This window comes from Anser brachyrhynchus (genome assembly GCF_964034855.1).
Source record: "Anser brachyrhynchus genome assembly, chromosome: 3".
Taxonomy (NCBI): domain Eukaryota; kingdom Metazoa; phylum Chordata; class Aves; order Anseriformes; family Anatidae; genus Anser; species Anser brachyrhynchus.
In genome coordinates, this window is record NC_137696.1 from 7,409,843 (window position 1) to 7,431,985 (window position 22,143).

At 41.2% G+C, this 22,143-nt stretch overlaps 2 protein-coding genes across 7 annotated transcripts in view; both read right to left on the reverse strand.

Moving 5' to 3' along the window:
• REL (REL proto-oncogene, NF-kB subunit) overlaps positions 1 to 2,235 on the reverse strand; it is a 33,019-nt gene extending 30,784 nt beyond the window's left edge. The window contains exon 1 of the mRNA XM_080587892.1: positions 2,075 to 2,235. Coding sequence (XP_080444018.1) covers positions 2,075 to 2,081 — 7 coding nt within the window. The 5' untranslated portion in view covers positions 2,082 to 2,235. The remainder of the gene's footprint in view (positions 1 to 2,074) is intronic.
• Positions 1 to 22,143, reverse strand: part of PAPOLG (poly(A) polymerase gamma) — a gene marked incomplete at its 3' end in the record, with an annotated part of 40,501 nt that overhangs the window by 2,962 nt on the left and 15,396 nt on the right. For 3 of the 6 annotated variants that reach the window (XM_080587879.1, XM_080587882.1, XM_080587881.1), the window contains exons 20-22: positions 21,269 to 21,340; positions 20,614 to 20,670; positions 18,565 to 19,840 (exon numbers count right to left, since the gene is read on the reverse strand). In XM_080587879.1, the coding sequence (XP_080444005.1) occupies positions 19,742 to 19,840; positions 20,614 to 20,670; positions 21,269 to 21,340 (228 nt within the window). Of the gene's footprint in view, positions 1 to 9,352; positions 11,187 to 12,035; positions 12,138 to 18,564; positions 19,841 to 20,613; positions 20,671 to 21,268; positions 21,341 to 22,143 lie in introns of those variants that run through there. The other 3 variants (XR_013949542.1, XM_080587880.1, XM_080587883.1) reach the window with 3 other exon arrangements.

Sequence of the window (22,143 nt, forward strand, 5' to 3'; positions counted from 1 at the left end):
ATCAGCACTCTGCAGTGAAGTGGAGGTCTGTTCAGTGTTCCCTATTTCTGTAAATGAGCAACGTGCTTGTGAAGTGGCCTGGTTTAACTCTTTCACAACCTACACTCACACAGAGAGGTCTGCCAGTTCCCACACAGGGCTACAGACCTGTCCTTTTCAGCGTTGGTCAGACCAAAATGAGCCACGTCTAAGAACTCTCACCAATTTTGAAAGAGAAATATATAAGGCTACCCACATTACCTACACATTTGTTTCCTCCATGCTCTGAATACTTCACTAAATAACTTTAAAGGAAATATAGGAAACCAACCATCGCAACTACATCAGCAGAGAAAATAAGCCAGTAAGAGCCCAGCCAACTTACACTCACATTCAACAACACAAGGTTGTTTTATTCCAACCTGTTCCAAGCAATACAAAGGAACAAAAGACAACCCCCCAAAATCGAAGCATTTCCATCAGACCCCTCCCTGATGAAAAACCTGGGACAATTTTAAGTTTTAACGTAGCTCGTGCCATTCAGAAGGAAGGTGTCTGTGACACACTGCCACCAGAGGGACAACAGGATCACGGTCTCATGGGTGTCTTGCTCCTCTGCCTAAAGGAATGGGGCTCTGGAGGGACCATGTAATCTGTGATTTTCTAGGAGTGTGAACGTACTCTCCAGCAATCAGAGAGCACGAAAGCAAAGTAGCTGCGGGTCTTCGTGGAAGATGTGAAAGTATCACCGAAACTCTTACAATCTCAGGTGACTGCAGCGAAACACAGATGCAAGGGTTGCCCTTCAACTTTGGTATTGCTGCTCTGCACATATTACTGGTGACCTTACGTCCTCCACAGCGACAGCCCTTTCTGAAAAGCAAGGGCAGACAACCTGTATACTTACAGCCTCCTGCAACAGTTTAGGCAAAAAGACACGATGGTGGAAGATTTGTTACAGAACAATCTGGCTCAATCAGAGCACAAACAGCTTGTTATTTCAGAAAGCGATAACCTACACAGGAATCCAGAAACTGCACAGATTCTAGCAGAGACAAAACTACTCACAAACTTCCTCTTTGCCATCGTGTGATATTACAGAACAGCAACCAAAAGAAAAAAAAAAAAAACAACTATAAAAGCCAGCTAGTACCAGGAAGTTATGAACTTCCCCTACTGAAAAATTCCTTATCTGGTTCCTAATTACATTGAAAATACATTCTAGATAAGAAAAAAGTGCTAGCTCCTGCTTTGGTTTAGACGCTGTAAAAGAGAGTGTAACATTTAACAGAGAGCCTCTGTGCAAACCCGCTCGTTTTCTCTCTGTTGATAGCAGCTACACACGCTTGACAGGAGTGAAAACGTACAGTCGGTGAGGGCTAACAGGGTCTGAACGCTGAGGCCACGGAGCAGCTTTCCCCTGAAGCGCCGCTCTAATTAACGCCACCCAGGCTGACGCTGCTTTCTTCTCAAATCCCTAAGAAAAGTAGCTACGAGACGCCTTCTGAAAGGATGACAAATTCGTTTTAATTTAGTTTAAAGAAACTTAATTGTGCTTTTTGATGTAATTACTCAATACAAGATGCCTTATCTGCGTTACTTTGCATTTATGACACCTCTGGTTCTCAGGGCTAAGTTCCCATGTAGCAGGGCCCTGCTGAGCATCGCGCTCTGGCCTACCGACGTCTGTGCCCCAGAAACAAGCCCCACAGGCTTATTTCACGCCTGAACTTTTTCACGACGCACTTTTAAGACTTTCAAGGTCCCTCCTGAACTATAACGGCCTCACAAGACCTTGTTGCCGCCGACCCAAACATCCCCGCGACGTTTCTTCATCAACCCCTTCCCTAACCCTACTCGAGGAGCTACGCAGACACGGGTTTGATACCAAAACCGGCTGTAGGGCCGGCGGCCTAGGAGCGCGGTGCCCCGTTTTTGGGGCCGCTAACCCCCCTGCCCGCAGCCAGCTCCCCAGGCAGGGCCGTGCCGGAGCCGCCGGGCGGGCAGCAGGGCTGAGGCGCTCGCTCCCTTCCCCGGCCTCTCCCCGCCGGGCCCCCCCTGCGCCGCCGCCCCGCGGCCCCCCAGCCCCGCTCACCGGCCATGCTGACGGCTCCGCTCCGGCCCCCCTCTGCCTGTCTGCCTGCCTGTCGTCGGTCCGTGTGTCGGGCCGGCCAGACGCCCGGCTGTGTGCTGTGCAGAGCCGAGCCGAGCCGCGCCCCGCTCGCCGCCCTTTTCAGGGGGAATTTCCCGGCCGGGCCCGGCACCGCCCCCGCCCCGCCGCCCGCCCCCGCGGCACCCGGCCCCGCCCGGCCCCTCAGCCCCAGGGGACCCAAAGACCCGGCCCCGCAGCCCGGGGGGACCCAAAACCCCGACCCCACAGTCCAGGAGGGACCCCAAAACCCCAGCCCTGATTTTAAGGGGCTGTATAGGAATTAACCTATATGCAGTTCTGTAATCTGCAGCTCCGTGTGTAACCCAGTCCGCTACACAGAAGGTACCCAACGCTTCCCAGTACTCCTGATCTCTGCTCTACAGCAACTCAACAGCATCTTTCTTCATAGCTTTAGTTCTGCCCCTTCGTTGTCCCTCAGTTAAATTAATGTTCACAGGTTGGCGTCTGAATAGATGCATTATCAGGGTGGAGCGTAGGAAGTGAGGCCCTGAAGAAGCTCTACAGCTTGGGAGCTTATACATACCTTATATATATATATAAGCTTATAGAGATTATATAAAGCTTGATATATACATTATCTATAAGCTGTATATACAGCTTGGGATGCTTATAAAATCCTGTGAAGAACAGCACACAACACACACTCATGGCGTTGTTAAAAGCAGGATTTGTTATGCCCCTAACACATTTACAACCAAAATAAAAACAGAAGAATCCTATAGGGAGACACAGGATAACCTACACGCATATGATGTTAGCTCTAAAGATTAAAAGGAAGAACGGACACACAATTATATTTAGGTAGTATGCTGAAATAATTCTATGTTTATGGGTTAGTTTCGTGCCAGAACATGATTTTTCATCTTCTTTCCCACAAAAAAAAAAATCACTGTTAACATGAAAGATACAAACCACTGCGCTAAAACTATGAGAAATCAGGACTAGGTCTTCATCTTCAGCGATTTCTTGGATTCCCTATGATTGATGATGCAAAATCAAGCAGGAAACCGGTTGTAATATTTTAAATCAAGCTTCGATTTTACCTACACACACACACACAACCCCCAAAGCATACACCACCAGAGTCCTCAAACAACATTCCCCACATTGGTCGCTGGGGTTGAGGTGAGAGGGATACTTTCCTCTTGCATATTCAGCAAGATGCTTAGAAGATGCCAGCGAGCTGGGACACTAACACAGGAGGGTGCTCAGAGCTCTGTCTCACTGTTCGTGCTGCCCTATTGTAAAAGCAATAGCAAAGCAAGAAACAAAAGCCCACAACCCAGACTTCTCCCCGCTAAGTGCCTGCATACAAATGCATCAGGCCCATGAAGATCTAACTACCAGGAGTTGCTTCAGTTTTTGAATTCAGACCTGGTTGTGACACACCTGGTTTGGGAAGCCTCTGTTCATAAAGCTGAACAGCTGGAGCAATGCTCCCACAGGAGTGATCTGGACAGGATTCTCAAAAGGAGAGGGGAGGGGTGTGGGGTAGGAGCACACTGCTCACAGCTAGCTGAATCTAAAAGCCCAGGGAGGTCAGTACCCAGGAGCTAGAGCATGGATTGGGGTTCTGGTTTATTATGCAAAGCCAGTTGTCAGCACAGGCGTACGAAGAGACTAAACGTTTTTCCTTTCTTATATTCAGCCCAGTTTGCTACGTTTCAGACAGTAAGCTGCAGCCTTCAGGAAGAACAAACATAGGTGCTTCCCTAACTACTGCTTACATCTCTGGCTCCTGCCTATTTCTCCAGCCCGTGACGCTGCTGAATAGGCAGGGACTGAGGCACCTGGGGAACTGTAGCTCAGAACAAAAGTGTCTACTCATTTCTTCTTAAGGAAAATGTTACGGTATGCTACATGGTCAAAGCTGATGTGAAATTAAGGGCAATATTCCAGGCAATATGACTATCTGTTATGAGTAAAACATCAATAAAAATTCCATATTTTTCCCCAGTTCTTTTGAACTGCATCTGTTAGGGCCTGTAGGAACAGGCTACTCAAAGATAAACCTTAAGATTGTATTTTAGAAATTAAGGAAATGTCTAACATAGACACTAGTGTCTATGGTACAAACTGTGGCTTGAATTTTTTATTTTTAAAGTTGAGAGGGGTGCATTTCATACAGCATCCAAAAAACTTTAATTCTATCCCTACTCTTTCCCTAAAGTGAAAATAGCCTTTAATGAAACCATAGGAAGTGTTTCACTCTGTGAGATCCATGAACCTATCATCTGAATACATAATAGATGAGATTTGTTTCAAGAAGTCACTGAACAAAGTGACCAGAGAAAGGACACGGTGAACGAAATCAACATCTTCTTGCCCGTTTTTCTCTCTCCAGTATAGCTGTAAGTAGATGCATAGGGAAGAACACAATACCAGGCGAAAACGAACCCTTAGTCTAACCCAGCACAGCTGTTTTGTAATATGCTTATGTTCCTAAACTAGGGGAAAGTTCTACAGCAAGAGAAGCCTTCGATGCTAAAAGGCAAAATCCTAACCAAATTAATAGGAAGCCCTACTCAAAAGTCATGAAAGTATATAGACAGATCCCTCTGTTCCTGTGACCACCTCGTATGCAGTTTTTTTCTGCCTCAATATAAGTTTATGGCACAGGAATCATCCCATGAGAGTGATGTGAACTAGAGCATTGCAGTATAGTACTGGCAATTACAGAAACCTGGTCAGCAACTGACATGAAGCGTAGGAACATGTCATAACTTTGGGCATATGCAGATCTTCACAAAGAGGACGGAATTCCCCTCCTGTAACATTGCATAACAAAAGCCAGGTGCACCACTATTATTTTTGTCAGCTGGCTTTGGCTATAGCCAGAGGCGAGATACCAGAATTCTTAGACCAGTTTGATCCAGTACTTCACTTCCTGTCTTCCAGTTAAAGCAAGTGTTTTAAGATCCCACTTTTCTCCAATTATCAAGTCCAAAGACAAGTCCTCCCTCTTGCTTTTCACTGGCTGCCGTGCTAGCACTGTGAACACCGAGGTTGCTGGAAGAAATCTTCTTGCTTAGACTCCTTGCTCTGGCAGAGAACATCACAGGGCAGCAACAAGAGAAAAGGACAGGATGGAGGAAAAACCAATTCAACCTATTCCTATAGCAAAGGACAACAGGGCGTTTGACATGGTATTTGTCAAGCCTAGGATGATGGCTCTTTAGTGGTGCTTAGCACAGGCATTGACCAATAAAGTCTGCTAAAGCCTGCTGTGGTATGAAAGCGGCATAAGGCAAACTGTTAAGTCTTTATTTCCTGTTCCCAGCTATCTGACTGAGATCAAAGATAAGCCACTTGTCACTGGCCTGATTAAGCAGCCAAGCAGGCATTAAGGTACTAGGAGAACCTTGTTCTAGAACTAAGATACACTGTACTACGAATAAAAATAAGATTTTTTTTTAATCACTTCTCTCCTTATGGAACAAAGTTATAAGTTCTGTTTTCTAGCCCATTGCATTTCAGGTCTCACACACTCCCCTGATCAGCAATTTCCAATCCCCTGTGCCTTAAGAAAAGCTTCTGTTTGAAGTTATTTATTTATTTATTTATTTAATCTCAAAAGCCTTTTATTTAAACACCAGCAGACCTTTTGAAAGTTAAAGCTTTTGTGGTTATTGGTCCTGCCGAGGAAGGTTCTAACACAGGAGCCGTTCCAAGAAAAGTCCTGGCTTTCAGATTAATGATAAACTCACAGGTTGTTCAAGCCCTTCTGCTGGAGCATTCCTGTATCATGCTTTGAGTTTGTTTGACACAGAACAATGCTACCATGCCTCCTCTCAAAACAGGGTGGAGAGAAAGGAAATGCTACAAGGGAAAGGTTGGTCTTGTGGATAAGGCACAAGGCTGTGATTCAGGAGACTGGAATCTGGCTCTTGGCAAGTCAGCCTTTCTACTCTTAGGCAAGTTGTTTAATTCTCTGAGCCTCAACTTCCCCAACAGAAAACAGAAGACACTTCCTTGCTCCTACCCTCTATCTCATACACTTATGATGCAACTTCTTCAAGGGGTGAACTGCTGATTGTAGGCAAGCACCGAGCACAATTAGGCTTCAGTTCCATCAATACTTTGGACTGTGCTGGTATCAGAAAAACAGTCCTCACTCCTCCCCCTCCCCCTTCTCTCTTTACCTCCAGGCAACTCATCCATGTGTGCTCTTATGCTGTTGCAAGCACTTATTTGACCATACGGGAAGCTTGCTTAAAAACAACCCGGGGGAAATAAAAAGATTGTCTATGGAACTGGCTCAGTAACAACTGGACCAGCAGAAAAACAATCACAGAAATGACTGTGCCAGCAAAAAGGAATGGGGTGGCACCAAGGCTGGCCTTGAAACAAGATAGAGATGTGAGCTTTAGCGCTAGCTTCCTGACAGAGTGCTAGCTTCACAGAACAATGTATCCTTTGCTTGGGAAATTAATAAATCCCCCTGAAACTTCTTACTCACAATCCTTCTTTCCCAGAATTAGCTTTCAGAGCACAAGTTTTCAGGCACCTTCTCCCGCAACCCTCTGAAGTGTTTCCTATTCCTTTCTCCCCATCGTAATGATGAGAACATGTATTACAAGTTGGGAGTTTCTGTGGGGTAGTAGTAAAGAAAAACCTTTCCTGTTTGTTTGCAAGTAAAGGAAAAAAAGAGGAATGCTTTCTTCCTCCAGTGTGCTACATAAAAGCCTTAAGTTACAGTGAAGATGATGGAGTGGCCTCTGAAATGGACAGTCCTACTGCAGACTACTTCTTGCCACAATTAGGATTCATCTGATGCAGTAGTACTGTAGTGAGGGGGCTTAGGGAAGAGATGAGCTCGGACTAAGCACAAGGAGCCAAATTAGCAGAAAAGAACCTTTTTCTGCCCAGAAGGATTTTTTTTTCAAATAGATTAGCTCCCTGAGTCAGGTTACTATTGCTAGTGCAATGAGAAGCAATGGAATTACTCTAGCTACAGACACAAAAAATAAGGAGGCAGGAAGGAGAATGGGAATCGTCCCTTTGGCAGCAAGAGGCTATTATATTACCTCAGTCATAACATGAAAACCACATACCAAGAAAAAATAGGCAACATACGCTCATATTAATTCTCCTGCTCCCCCAAACCCCACCATATACCCGCCAGCCTTTAAGCACGGGATCCACCTACAGCGGATAACAATCACTCAACCAAAATTTTATTACAAGCCTTCCCTTTTTCCTTAGGGCTTGCAAGGAGTATAGGCTACCTAGCATCAGTTTCAGAAGGCCAAATCTGCAGCCAGAATAAGAAAAATGCATATTGTTTCAGTACAGCCCCTCTAGATACATCTCCTTTTAATTTGAAGTCCTACACGCTTTATTTTTAAGTGTTTTAAGCCCAATGACTCATGCATTGTATACAACCAGGACTCACAGAAAGTGACACCATTCTGAACATAAACTCATAACATCTTTTGGAAGTAAATTTATGCATAAAGTCCTCCTACTTATGCAAAACGTATCTACAATCAGTCTGTAGATTGGCCAGCTACTCACCTTATCTGGACGTGCACTAGCCCCTTTTACAAATGGCCCGGGGCTGTGTCATACTGCCACCTCCCCATGCAAAGTCTTACCGTCAGTAGCTGTGAGTAAGCCACAGTCAGCACCGCTGCTTCACCCCATTTGAATAGTCAGTCTCAACAGTGCCTGTATGGACTTTGTATGTGCACGTACATCCAAATTACTAGCATGCTGCAATAAAGTAAAATTTATATTTGCTGAAAGGCCAGCATTCTAGTAAGGCTACACTTTTTATCTGAGCTTTCTAAACCACAATGCTGAAGCCCCTCGTGCTCTGGCACAGAGCAGCGATGGGTTCTGCTGTTTGTGTTCTTCGTTTGGCAGTTGCTACATGACTCGTTAATTTTGCTTTTAGGACATTTAGGAAAGAGTTCTACATCTTTTGTGTAATCAACATAGTGGTTAGCCTCTCTCTCTCATATCAAATACATGGCTGTAAGTACCAGTTTATCTGCATAGCAATTCCACTCACAAATGTTAATATAGATAAAAACAACACCCTCAGGCTTTTCAGGCTGAAGTATTATTGTGCTTTAGGTATAGTAAATGTGTAAGCCACCACACAACTCAGCATTTTCAGATTTTTTAGATGCCTGGAAGAAGTAGTTTCTTCTACGTGAATAGAAAATGTACTTATCAATCTTGTGACTTATTTTTGATTAAAAGGAGCAATAAGCCAGGGAAAACAAAAATTCTTTGAAATATCTTTTTTTTTTTATCAATATGTATTGTGCGACAGAACTAAGATTCTTTGCCCCATGCAGTAAAAAAAGACAAACACATAGCCTGTTGAATGGAAACAACACAACCAAATGAAGGGAAAATTGGGACCACGAGCTTCTTCTGCCATCTAATTGCAGGAACTAAAGGAACAGGTCTTCCTGCTCCAAGAAAGTTGAAAAAAGTTTGAAAGAAGTGAAAAAAATAACTGCTTAATGCAAAAGTTCCTTAACGCGCAGGTGTAGAAAGGATGAATTGTGTACTAGAGCCACTGATGCCCTAACTCCACCTCTGATCCATCTCCACTGAAACTCCGGGGTGCAAGCAAAGGCAGCAGTGCTGAAGATCAACTTCTTGAATTATCTGCTTCAAGAGGTCTGAGACATGTTGCTGCTAGCCCAAGTTTTCCTTCGCCTATGCCTAAGCAATTAGAAGATAAGCACTACAACTTCCCATATTAACAGAAATTAAGGGTGGGGGTGTTAGGAATATGAAGCATCTGCTTATTGTTTTGCTGGCCTTACTCCTTGCCATCACAACAGCTCGTCCTTTAAGGACCTACAGGCCACTCCCCCAGCGACCATGAGTAACAGTTGGGTTTGCGGTGTCTCGATGAAATGCCCCCTCGTGGTCACTGTAAAGATTTCCTGAAAGGGTGTGCAAACTGTTGCGTTCCCTGTAAATTTCACTTACTCTGCTTCTGACAGTGTCATACTCGTGTGGTTTCATGCTTCTTCCAGCGCGAGGATAAAGATCTTGGCGCATCAAGCAGAGAGCTTCAGTCTCTGTGGTCTCTCCAGTTCTCTCGTCTACGAAAAGTAGCCAAAGACAGCTGACAGTGCCTCTTCCAGGAGTTTCCATTAGAGGAACCCTGCATAAATAATGATCTGCCTAACAGAAAACAAATGTAGATCAAAGTTCCCACTTCTGTAGATTCACAAAAATACTGTGTAAACTCAATCATTTGTTTGAAAAACAAAATCAGATTAAGAGAGCCAAATCTAAGTCTACTCTGAAAACTCTGAAAAGTGTGTTACTTTAAAAAAAAACAGCTGGTTTTGTTAACTTTTTACTCTAAGAAGAAAAAAAGAATGAGAGGACCAGTTCAGATTTAATACCACTTCAAAGCTTTTGAGAGATTAGAGACTCTCTCTTCATGCGGTCAGCTCTATCTATACAAAATATGACTTACACAAAGCTAAGTAAGATTTCCTATTTGGCACTTTTGCACAACAATTAGCAAAGTGATGGGCAGATAAGGTTCCCATTTGGGGTACTCATTGGACTTAGCTGTAGCCTCAAGATTTGTTACAATACTGAAGACATCTGTATTTGCTAAGTAGGCTTGCTATCTGACATTATTTGACCAGTAGCTGGGATAAACACAATTATTGAAAACGTGAACTTGATCAAACAAAACAGCAATTAATGACTGCAGCTGTCTTGTAAATTGCTAGTGTTACCTTGTTTTATTATTTCCACCTGTTCATACTCTATTTCCATAGTGCTAGAGCTTCAGGGCTGTTTGTGGAAAGGAGATTTATCATCCTATCTCCACAGCGGTCTAAGACTGGAGTTCCTCATGTGCACTGCAACCCCATTAAATAATGACCATGGTCCATCTAATCTCTTATGTGTTTAGGCAACCGCATATGATACTATCTACCTACTGTTAGGCTGCCTATTGCACAAGAAGTATATATTGTATTCACTCTTTAATATACTTAGCAATCAGCTCCATAGGCCAGGAACTGTTCTTTTTTGTTTCATGGTGATTATTCCTGAGGCACAATGGTTACTTTAGGGCCCTGAGCTCTGTCACACTACTGCTAATTCCTTCCCCAACAGCAGGCAACACCAATGCTCACAGTGTGCAAAAAGCCCATTAACAAGTACACCCGAAATAATTTGTGTCCTTCAAAACCCATCATTTAGTAGTTGTAATTTTAAAAACAAAAGTTTATATTCCTTTTATATATTTATGTTACATACAGCATTATTTCTGCTTCCTGAATGTGCACCATTAAGTTTCAATGTCAACATAAAAAGTGGCGCAGCTATGAAATTCTAGAACTTTTGCTTCTGCAAATACTCCTAGGATCTACATCACACAAACCTCGGTGGCTGGTGACCCAGTTACTACAGACTTGGTCAGTTCAGGACTTTACACTTGCAACACAGTTAAAACCTTATTTGCAAAACAGCACTGCTGTAACTGGTCAAGTGGAAGCCATGTGACCTGACATGTTTTTAATTGTAATGCAGAGAACTTTTCATTTACATAGCTCAGGACTCACATATGCTTCTGTCCTGATGCCAGAGGACACCAGAAATGCTGGAAGTGAAAAAAGAAGGCCACTGGAATAATTTACTCAGACAATTACTGTCTCATCATTACTATCCCTGCTTAGAAGAATGTTTACCAGTGCCCCTAGAAGAGTGGAAAAATAAAATTAAATGCATAGCTGAATGGAACCACAGAATAAATTATATTTAGCATAGCAATTACAGTTTCTCCCAGCTTATACGCACTATGAACAACCTGTGTATTTGTGTGGTCAACAACCCCACCTCATAAACATCCCTGTAATTAATTTGAAATAACAAAAACCAGGTGTAGATAAATGTTATTTTTGTTCCCTTCATCAGATTGTTTGACTACTTAGCTATACTTAGTTGATTCACCACAAACAATGAAGCTCAGGTGTGCAGCCAGGAGAAAGGAGAAGGACCCAAGTGTGCCAGGGATGAAGGTGGTAGCAAGAACCTCCTAAAGTGATAAAGGAAACCAAGCTGATTACGATTTATGAAAACAATAAACAAGAGAGTGGCCACTGCTTAAAAGACTAAGGTGTTTTTTCATCTCCCCTTAATAGCGACCATAGCCACTCTGTGAGCTACTGTTCTCTAACAAGCCTGTCCAGTTCTCTTTTGTGATATCCTCCCTGATTCATAAGCCTGTGGCCCAAACCCTTCAGCTTTTGCAAAAGATACCAGCACTTTCTAACACATCGTGTGTAGCAGTGTTTTACAAACAGAAGCTTGGTATCTTTATAAATTCCTGTTCCGGCTGAGTAAGATGGAGGGGAGCCAGAACTCTGTGGTTGCTTTTACAAGAGTGTCGCTATCTTTACTCATAACATGCTCAAGTAGCAAAGACTGATTAACAGCTTTATCCAGGAAATCAAGGAAGATTCACACTCCTAAAGCTACAGAGGAAGGGTACAACAACTTCACTCAACTGGGTTTCTTCTACCTTTGAGGAGATTTAAAGCAACAGCACATTGGGCCCTAGAGGCACTCTCATTGTGTTTCTCTTCACTGAAAATCCTTTGATTACAGCAATAAGTTTACTAAATTTTTGGGCCACACAACAATACGTTCTTAGCAATATATTTGAAGTGTCAAGAACGTAATCACACACCTCTTTCACAGAGAAAACTTCCACTTGGGTTGACTGGAACTTCATCTGAGTGATAAAAATACACAGCCATGCAAACATACCATTCATTTAAGTATTGTAAGAGTGAGAGCTACCTATAATTTGTTGTAATCTATCATTCATTCAGAAAGATGCAATATACCAGTTCACATATATGACATTCATAGTTCAACTTACCCCATTCAGTAGATAACCACCTTTTCCTAAAGGAAGGCATTTGGCTTCTGACGAAACCAAGAGTCATTTTAATGTTGAATCTAAAGGCAGATAGCTTTGGACCTAAAATACACAATAATAATATAAAGTCTCATATCATGGCTGTGCGTTGGAGGCCAATCCGTGGACAAACCTAGGTGCTATGCTGCTTGCTATTGCAGTACGTAACACGTGTTTTAGGGATTCATGTTTCTCCAGTAACAGTGTCTCCATCTCATTCAGTTCCTCAGCATTATTTTGTGACACATAAGGCCTACGTAGCTTTAACACGACCTGAAGCAAGGAGCCTCCTATGCTGAAACGTACCTTGAGACATACAGCTTTCCATAAAATTTGGTGGGATAATTCTACAAAGATTTACTCAGTTAAAAGCTACGCTCATCCTTCACATAGAAGCTAGGGTTACGTGCTACAGCAACTACTCAGCAGCAGAGAAAAGCATCTCTAGAGGAGTGTCTAAACCCAAATCTTAAAGGCTAAATAAAAAGTCACATGGGATTTGGACAGTTAGGACTCTAGTACTTGTCTTTATAGTATTTGTCTTTTTTTTTTTTTAAAGGAAAAAAGAAACTCAGCATCCACTCATTTTTCTGTAGCAACTACTGGTAATTCCTACTTTAACAACTCTATCATCAAGAACTACTGGGATTCCCCCTTAACAACCTCACTCACCCCTGCAATGATAAAATAAAAGAAATAACCCATCAGCACCTAGTAAGCTGTTAACTTGGATTTGATAAACCTATTGTACTGTGTGTTGTGCTAAACTTCTTGGACTTTTTTGTGGAGAATGAAAAATAAGCAAGAAAGATCTGTGATGATTTTTCTCCTTCCTAGGAAGGTAATCAACATCTGAAAGGAAAGCTGTTTAATATTCAAGACTATAAAAAAGCAATAAGAATAGTGGGCTACCAGTTATGTAGTGGCTTAAAAAACAGTAGTCGGTTACAGTTATAATCTCTAGAGACAGTTACAGTCCTTCTTAGCTAGATGCAGTAACTAACAGGTACTGGGAACTCCCGCTGCAAGAATGGACAACATGACAAAAAAATAAGGGTAAAACAACAGTCTCACATATTCAGGAAATTTGGCTTCAGTTTCAGGTATTGGCACAAGCTTTTTTCTGATCTCTCTCAACTTAATAGTTTCTATCTGTTAATGCAGAGATTTAAGGAAAAAGTCTCAGAAATGTTGTAAATCATTATTAAGCACTGAAAAAGAATTTACATGCTGTCAGGAAAAGCCTTGACAAAAGTGCACAGTAGTACCAATACTCAATGCAAATTTTTAGTCTAAGGAACAATTAGTGGGCACCCTGGTTCATCCTCTGTCCTGTTATTTCAGATGAGAAATCATCTTCAACTTGTTAGTGGCATCCATTACTTATCAAACAGAAGATCATCCCATGTTTCACAGCAAAAGCTCTCCTTAATAAATAGCTGAAAATCAAAACTATCTAAGCAAAAGAAACAGTGACCGAGGAAAAAAGTTCACACGCAAGCAAGAGCTGATGAAATAACAGTCTTGCTTAGGAGTCACTAAGAACTCGTGGGTAGTTTAAGTTCAAGTCTTAAGCCTTTCTAAGTAGTTGCTTTGCTTTTATTTGACGTTTGAGACCTTCATACAAGGACAAATAAAAGTGCAGCAGGGTTTCCCCAGTGATATCACAGCCACTGAAATAAGGGATGACCTTTAAGGCTGAAAACATGCAAGACTAAGTTTGAACATACGAACCCCCCATCTGAGCTCCACAGTTAGGCTTCTGGTCAATCCATCTCTGCTTATTTGTTACTGAAAGGTGAACTGAAAACAGCTTTAATTAAGCTGAGCCTGGAGAACACAGATACTGCCCTTACTGAATTTTCCCCCCATGAAGTCATAACACATAAGAACAGGAGAGAAAAATCAATTGACTTCATTACTTATTTCTGTAAGAGAAATATAATTTAGTACACTGATTTATAGTTTCACAGGCTTGTGCCAATATTTACCCTGAATTACAGAAAAGTAAACATCTCTGTACTTACGCAACTTATCATTTGGTGTAACCCAATGATTTATTTAGTGGGAAAGCAGGGGAACAGGGGATTCCCTTGCCTTCTCATTACTAGCACTTAGCTGATTGCAACAGATTCGTTTTCCTCAAAATGCAACTTGCAGAGATGTATTTTTATCCCATCTGATTTTCTTAACTTACTGCAGACAACCACTTTATAGAAAGCACTGTTATCTAGCATTTTCCCATTGCTGATGACTTGATAAATTAGATATTTGTTTTGTAAATGCACTGAACAGAACCTACTCTGGTTTGTTTTACAGAATCTACCAAAGCTGTTATTCTATACAGCAAAAGAGGTATAAAGACCTGTAAAAACACTCAAAACAAGTTGGAAAAGTTAACATACTCTATTACTATCCAGACAAAAACGGAAGTGAACGTAACCATCAGCTACAAATCTTGCAAAAAATACTGAAAGGTTTCTGGTTTCGCACATATGATTCAGAAGCAGGAACAACATTCAGTTTCCTGAAGGTCTAATGCCTGCTTCATACAGGAGAGCAAAAAATGTGAAACTTAAAACAGCTATTACTTCTTTAGTGTAGTTATTAGGAAGTTCTGAAGTAATGCTCACAATGTTAGGTTAATGTCCTTCTGCTTAAGTAGTGGAAAAGGCTGTACATAATAAAATGTAAGTTCTGCATCTAAGACAGAAGAGGAAAAGCAATCCCCCCCAAAAAATCACAATAAAAATTCAAGAGTAGTGCCAAAGGCACACAGACAATCATTTATACATTAAGTGATTCAACAAAACTTCAACTTTTCTTCTCTACATGCACTTGAATATAGTTTATACGATCACTTTCTGTTCTTGCCCAGTGAGCACACAGGAAGAAAACTACTGCAACAAAATAAATTCTAGCAATTTCCAGCTCTAGTACCTACTGACTAAAGCATTAACTACATTTTTTTGTTTGTTTGGTCATTTTACCATCAGTGCCTTTTGTTAGTTATGGCTAGTCAACACTTCCTATTTTAAGACCGCATTTTCAGTTACTCCCAAGTTTGCAAAAAAAACGTTCTCTGGAGTATGATTACATATGTTGCCCCCGTCTGATTTTTAGGAAAAACAGAACAAAATGACTTGGTCATTTCTAAGAATGAGTCACAGGGAAAATATGCCACCTTAATTGTATTCAAAGAACTCAAAACTTTTAAGAAACTCTCAACTTCTCCGGATTTCAGAAACAGGGACATGAAATCTAGCATGGAAGCTGTGCTGGTATCACTATTGGACTTTTTACTGTTCCTTTGAAAAACCACACAAATCTGGGCATGTGTTGAGCCTTTAAAAAGTCTGAGCTTACATATGCTTTCAGACTTGCTTAGTAGCAAAAGAAGTCATCAGCTTTCTCTCCACTGCATGTACTGCCGAGAGTGAGCTAGACGGTCCCCTGCTGAAGGCTGCTGCTTGTCTGGCTGCCACAAACTAAAATTGAAAGTAGATTATTTCTCTGGTTTCAAGGCTCACAGGGCTTTCTGTCCAGTACAGAAAAAAAATATGACACGTCAAATGGGAGCAAAGATGGATTTGGGTGGGAAAGGAAGATGTGAATATCATGGAAGACAGGAAGGTAGGCAAGAGTCTCAGACCAGGCAAAAAGAAAAAATGTGAAGTATGATTAAGAAACAAGGATGGGTGTCAAGCATGACGAATCAGACAGGGTCTTCCCAGCAAAGAGGAACTGCCCAAAGACGAGCTGTCCCAGTTTGATTTCTATCAATGTCCTGAAGGTCAGACAGCTGAGAACCCAACAGGTTTTATCTTCTGGAATAAGAGAATTATCAGTCCCCTGGCTACTGTTTTGCTAAGATTTCTACCACCTGAGAACAACACACGAGGTCCAGCAGGGAGACAGGTCTCAGCTGTCGGGCTGCAACCATGCTCTGGGCCCCCAACCACAAATGCAGAGAGCACCTAAAGAAACCCTGAGCTGCAGGGGAGTTGATGCCAGGAGGCAGCTGAGGGTGCTCGCAGCCTGTGCCTGCCCTTCCTTCTCAGCTCTAGAAGCTGAGAAACATTCCCACTGCACTCTGCTCAGCCCAGCAGGGTTCAAGACAGCGCTAGAGCCTGGGCTGGCGGGCACCACAATGCTGCAGGGGTGTTTCCCAGCCGCCTGCCCGCAGAGCACTGCCGTCACATGCCAGCACTGTCACTGCAGCTCTCAGTCCCCAGCCCGCCCCCGCTGCAGGCCCTACAGCAGGAAACCCACCCCAGCGTGGGAAGCCTGGGCCACGGCCCCCCATACCCGACAGCTCTCCCCACCCCGTGAGAGAGAGCACGCAGCCCCCACAGCCACTCAGTGGAGGGGTAAGGCAGCAGCCTCCTGCACTGGTCCCATGGGAGGAGAAGGTGCCTGTTTACACAGGACCACTGTAGGGTGACCCCCACAGTGGTTTGATTTCCTTCAGAGCTTGGGCACTGGTGCCTCCAGCCATGGGGGTTATTAGCCCCTCAGCTGTAGGCAGAGGGGCAGCATGCCAAAGCCCAGCCCATGCCTGTCATTTACTGGTAATGCACAGGACCAGACTCTTTATAAGAAGTGTGATGAGGTAATACAAAAATACAGCTAGGAGTTTTTGCTTGTGTTTAAGCTAAGCAGCTTATTTCACCAAATATTACACGAAAGCAGTAGTAAGCCCCCTCCTTCCCAAAAATCAACAGCAGCAGTTTCAAGATACCTCTCACCTCCCCCCCACCCTCTTTGCTTTTTACTCACTAGGACAAGAAATATTCTATCACTTACCCTTATTTGCTACAGGGACATGCATTGCAACAGAAACATAGGTAATTCAGTAACTGTTCCTTTGGTGATACTGAGCAAAGAAAACCCTGGGATACAGTAATTCCTGCAATGGAATTCCTTATATGTAGTTAGTAACTTGGAGTCATTTGAATACACAAAATTTGTGTCCAAATGTACGTACAAAATACAGCCAATCCTTTTAAAGGAGATTAATTATTCCTCTCTCACCCCTTCTACCTCAATCTCCAAGCCACACATACAGCAGCCAGCTACGAACACAGGTAGAAAACAACACTTCCAGGAAGTCTGATGAAATATAGGCTCACTGAACTCTTTTACACCTGGGTAACTTCACTTCCATTCCCTTTAACTTTCAGTGCCTTTAACAGAGGACTTGCTCCATAAAAAAGAAAAACAATAAAGTTGTTGTAATTTGAACTCTCATCAAAACAGCTGAAATCTAGCCATTAACCCATCAAAACCAAGAAGAGAACACTCAGAACACCAGATAACTACACAGCCCTGGGGCAGCACTGCATTTCTGCAGTATCTAGGGAAAGCCCAGAGCAGTAAGGTCACTGTGCACTACACCAAGCGTTGAGCTGGGTATGTAAAGAGGAAATGTGTATCCTCACCTATTCTGGATCAAGTCCCAGAAATTAGTAACCTAAATCCTTCCTAAACATTCCTTACCCTAAGAGGGGAGAAAAAAAAATGGAGTAATAGCAATTAGAAGGTAACTAAAGCAAGAATAAAAAGAATTGTGAAAACATTCCTCAGTAACCATCAGCCAGCTTAGTTTAAGACTGGTTGTATTAATGTGTGCGCTAACAGAGGGGTTAATGCTTACAGAGGGGTTAAGGGCAAAACACCCCTGAATAGTCTTGGAATACTCAAAAGGAGTAGTTTGTTTAAAAGCATGATATTACAAAGTTGTAGACTACTAAGACAACTTTCCTGTTTAGCTTGCTATTCACCTTATCACCTACTTTAATTCCTTCAAACTCATAATAGATTTTTTATTTACATAGGTGCTAAAGTTGTATACATACCGTAGCTAATGCACAGACCTGACAATATTTAAGTAGCACAGTGATAAACATACCAAACCCAGGTACTGTTTTATAAACCTCAGTGTAACAATCTTACAAGCACTTAACTTGTACTATTACTTCATTTTAACCTGTGACTAAATGTAAGCCTTGCAAAGTCAGCGCGCTTTTTCTTTTGAGGAGAAGAGTGTTGAAAGGGAAGAACAGAACCTATCGAACCCACTAGGATTTTTTTGTTTTAAAGATAAATTCTCCCTATTCTTTTACAGTCCTTAAGTCTGGTTAAGAACATTACAAGTGGATGCTTAAGATGATCAGAACTCAGAATTGCTGTTAAAGCCAAGCAACTTCTTTTTACAGAAATTCAGGGGTATCTATTGTTCAAATAGCGAACTGGGAATTCAGCTGTTAATTCAGTTTACAAATTGCACTATTCATTCCGTGGGTGTTCATTCAAGGCCTGGAAATATCAACAGCAGGGAAGCAGCGATATTAACTCAAGTTGACTACATTTTACAGGAAGTTGTGCCCACCTGTCCCCATCCGTCTGTACAATTGGTTTGCCATTTTATTTTCAGTTTTGCTTTTCCTTAATCAGAAGCCATCTACATTAAAAAAAGAGGAAAGACAACTGAAGACTTTAAATTTCTTTGGATGATAGTATTTTACAGTACATACAAAAATACTCTGGAAAAGACATACAACTTCATTTACAAAAATCACCAATTATAAAGAAATTGCAATAGAAAGATAGCATATTTCCCATAATTAGAATCTCTCCACCCCCAAAAAACCCTAATGCACTTCACTGGGTAAGCAGTGTTATCAGTTTGTTTACAGAACCAGACTTAAGGCTACTACAAGTTTTCAAGTAACCATTTTGAACAGCTTCCAGCATTTCACTTAAACGCAGTACCACTTTCTACATGACAGTTGCTTTAAAGACTGCAGTTTACAGGTGTGCAGTGTCACAACAGCCTCAATTGCTGCAATGTTGAGATGCATCTTCGCTTCTGTGTTCTTAATTTAGCTCAGCTACCCAGTGAAAACAGAACTCAAGTCTCATGTTGGAGCAGTCTTAAGAAAAAGACATAACATGGCATGGGACATGTTTGTCTATCATCTCCGTACCTTGGTAGCATCCTCTGTTGCATTTTCTTCAGTATTTAGATTTATGGGCCTCCATGGGAGACAATACTTATGTAGTGCATGGCTGTGCTAGACAGTGGAAAGCTACTGCCTGTGGAAGCTGAGCACAATTGGGACAGATGCACAGGAGTGTATGTGCCAAACTGGAAGATAATTTAAGATAAGAACACCATATCTACATCGACTAGGAAAGCTCAAATGAATACAAGCACATTCCTACATGCTTGAAAACAGAACATAGATGTCATGACTAGTCAACCCTGTTTACATACATTCTGAATCCAAGTTACAGGACAAGCTGTTTTTGTGGCTATTTCAGAAAGCTGTTTCAGCTAGTGATAGTTAAGACTCCTTAAAAAGACTAATAAAGACAGATGTTGCAAGAGTATACAAAGTAGTTCCAAAGGAAGAAAGCACCTAAGCTAATACTACTAAAAAGGCCATGATTTTTGTAGACTGTGACTTGTTACTTGATGATCTTGGAAAAGCTACACAGTAATAGGAGTATCCTACAGCATCTCCAGGTCAAAAACACAAACAGAAATATTTAACTGTCTGACACTGCAGTATGGCAACAGTAACAGTCCACTCTTTGTTAGTAACAATACACATTGATAATATGAATCACTAAACAAATATCTTTACCTGAAGAGATAAAGGTTAACGGTTAAGGGTAAGTCTGATGGATCTTTTAATAATACGAATATTAGTTGTTGGAACAGGAGATGAAGAATCTGGTAGTTCTTTACTGGAAAGCCTCTAAAACACAAAAAAGATGCCATTAAAAAAAGTAAGTTTTAAACACATGAACTTACACGTAGCAGCAGACAAACATTTTTCTAGCTGAATATAGTACCATTCTTTATGTACCAAATCAGTATGGCCCAAAATATTTACAGAAAAGGGTGTTTTCCACCATACCACTTACTTACCACTAGTTTTCAAAGGAAGAGCATTTTCCCCTCTGCACACTTTTTTGTCCTTAGGAAGTAATTATCTCAATTCATGACAGAAAAGTTGCTCAATAGCATAATAAAGGAAGCTACCACCCTTCTCGGGCCAATGGGTTAGGAATACAGAGTGTCTCTACTGTCTGAAGTACTTCCAATTTTCTAACTCATTTTTTCAACATTTCAACTGACACCAGAATTTAACATACTTATGTACTTCGAAGCTTCAAATCTTGTCACAGCGATGAGTATACAAGTGTTTAAAGTAATTACAGCTCTGTGAAATGTCTGCAAGGAGTATACACAATCCTTTAATAAGAAAATAGTGAACTAGGAAATGAACTGTCAGGGTTCAAATGAATGGAGACAGGGTCCTTCAAGTCCAATAGATTTTAGTCTGACTTCAATTTTGCAACCAGGAAGCTCATTGTTCAGCCATTCAATTCAGTAGAAGCATGATATGTAAAGGCTTACCACCTACTTATCAGGACCTATTCCACAGAAGTTAATAGTGCATAAAACTTTATACATGCAGGGAAAAATTCTAGTTTTATTTTACCTATGATCATTAAGACACCATACCTGTGACCTTGATGTGTCAATAACTGGAATCAGCATAGATTTTCCCCCAAGGCCAGCCTAAAAAGTTCAAAGGGATGTATTACATAGTTTTCTCAAATTCATGACTTGATACAGCAAGGTTTGGCAGTTAAGATACTTAAATGCCAAATACATACATGCATCGACACCCTTCACCTCCCTTAAGATTCAGAAAAATAATCAACATTTTTCTTGAAGCACGTGAGCTCACATGCAATGTTTCAGGTATTTCAACCTTTACTCTGCCAGCAAGACCACATCTTGATTTGAGGGTGTGCACGCAAGAGTTTGTTTCAGTAACAAGCTACAGTAAATATACAGTTCTGTATCCTCCCTGTGAGAGGTCAAATGCTTTAGTCTTCACAGTAGTCTTAGCCTACAAGATTAAATCAAGTGGTTAAAAAATAACCAATTTCAGGCATGGCAAGATGCTAGATATTAACAAAATTAGTGGTAGCATGTAACATATGTGGATGTAATATTTGGGAAATGAAGACTGAAATAAGTTATACTAAAAAGCATATTTTTGTTCACATCAATAAATGTGTAGAGTATTTATGTGAAATTGTCTAGGTACTAGAATATTCCATTCAGATTTTCATTTACTCCACTTAGAATAAAACCACTTAAAAATTACATTTTCTGTAGATCTTCTCTTTACATCTTCTGGATTACCACCATCTTTGAATGCTGAATCCTGGCCAGTTAACTAGAAGAACAGAATACGCAGACTCAAAAATTCTAGACTTGATATTCGGTTACAGATTCAAGTCAATGCATTAAGTGCATTAGCAGCCATTCTTATAACACCACTTAGAGACCATTACCAAACAGGTATCTCAGGTCTCTTGAATAGTCTTGCTACCCATCCATGAAAGCCTATACTTGAAACATTCAATACAAGTTAATTATTCTGAAAGTTGGTTCTTTTCAAATGGAAAAATTGAGTTTGAATTGTTCTTTGCCTCTGCCTCAAAGAGGAGGGCAAACCAGGAAAAGCAGTTATTTAAGGAGATTTTAATAGAGCATTCAAACTCTACCTGAACAATATTAGCTCATATTTTTGTATTTGTAAGATTAATATCCCTCTTTAGTTAGAAATAATTAAAATGTTTTCAGAAGCAGTTCTTAAAACAATTTAAAGTGAGCCATTTCCTTTGATAAGTGGCCAGTGCATTAAGCAAATAGTAATATTGAGATATTCTGTCACCAGACTAAAAACAGTCATTAGTGTCACATTTTGAAGAAACTGTCTTGAATTTAATGTATGGCTAGTGAACAGTTTCTCATACCTATATCCTAATAAAACTATCATGTTTAAATTTAGATTCCCAACTCTTTTGGGAATGTATATATACACATTTGTTATCAGTCTTTTTTGGGAATGTTTATATATATATTTGGGAATGTGTATATATATATACACACACACCTGTTATCATTTAGTCATTTCAGTAATTCTTTATCAATAATTCTGTATTAATAGATATCACTTTAAACCCTCCACAGCCT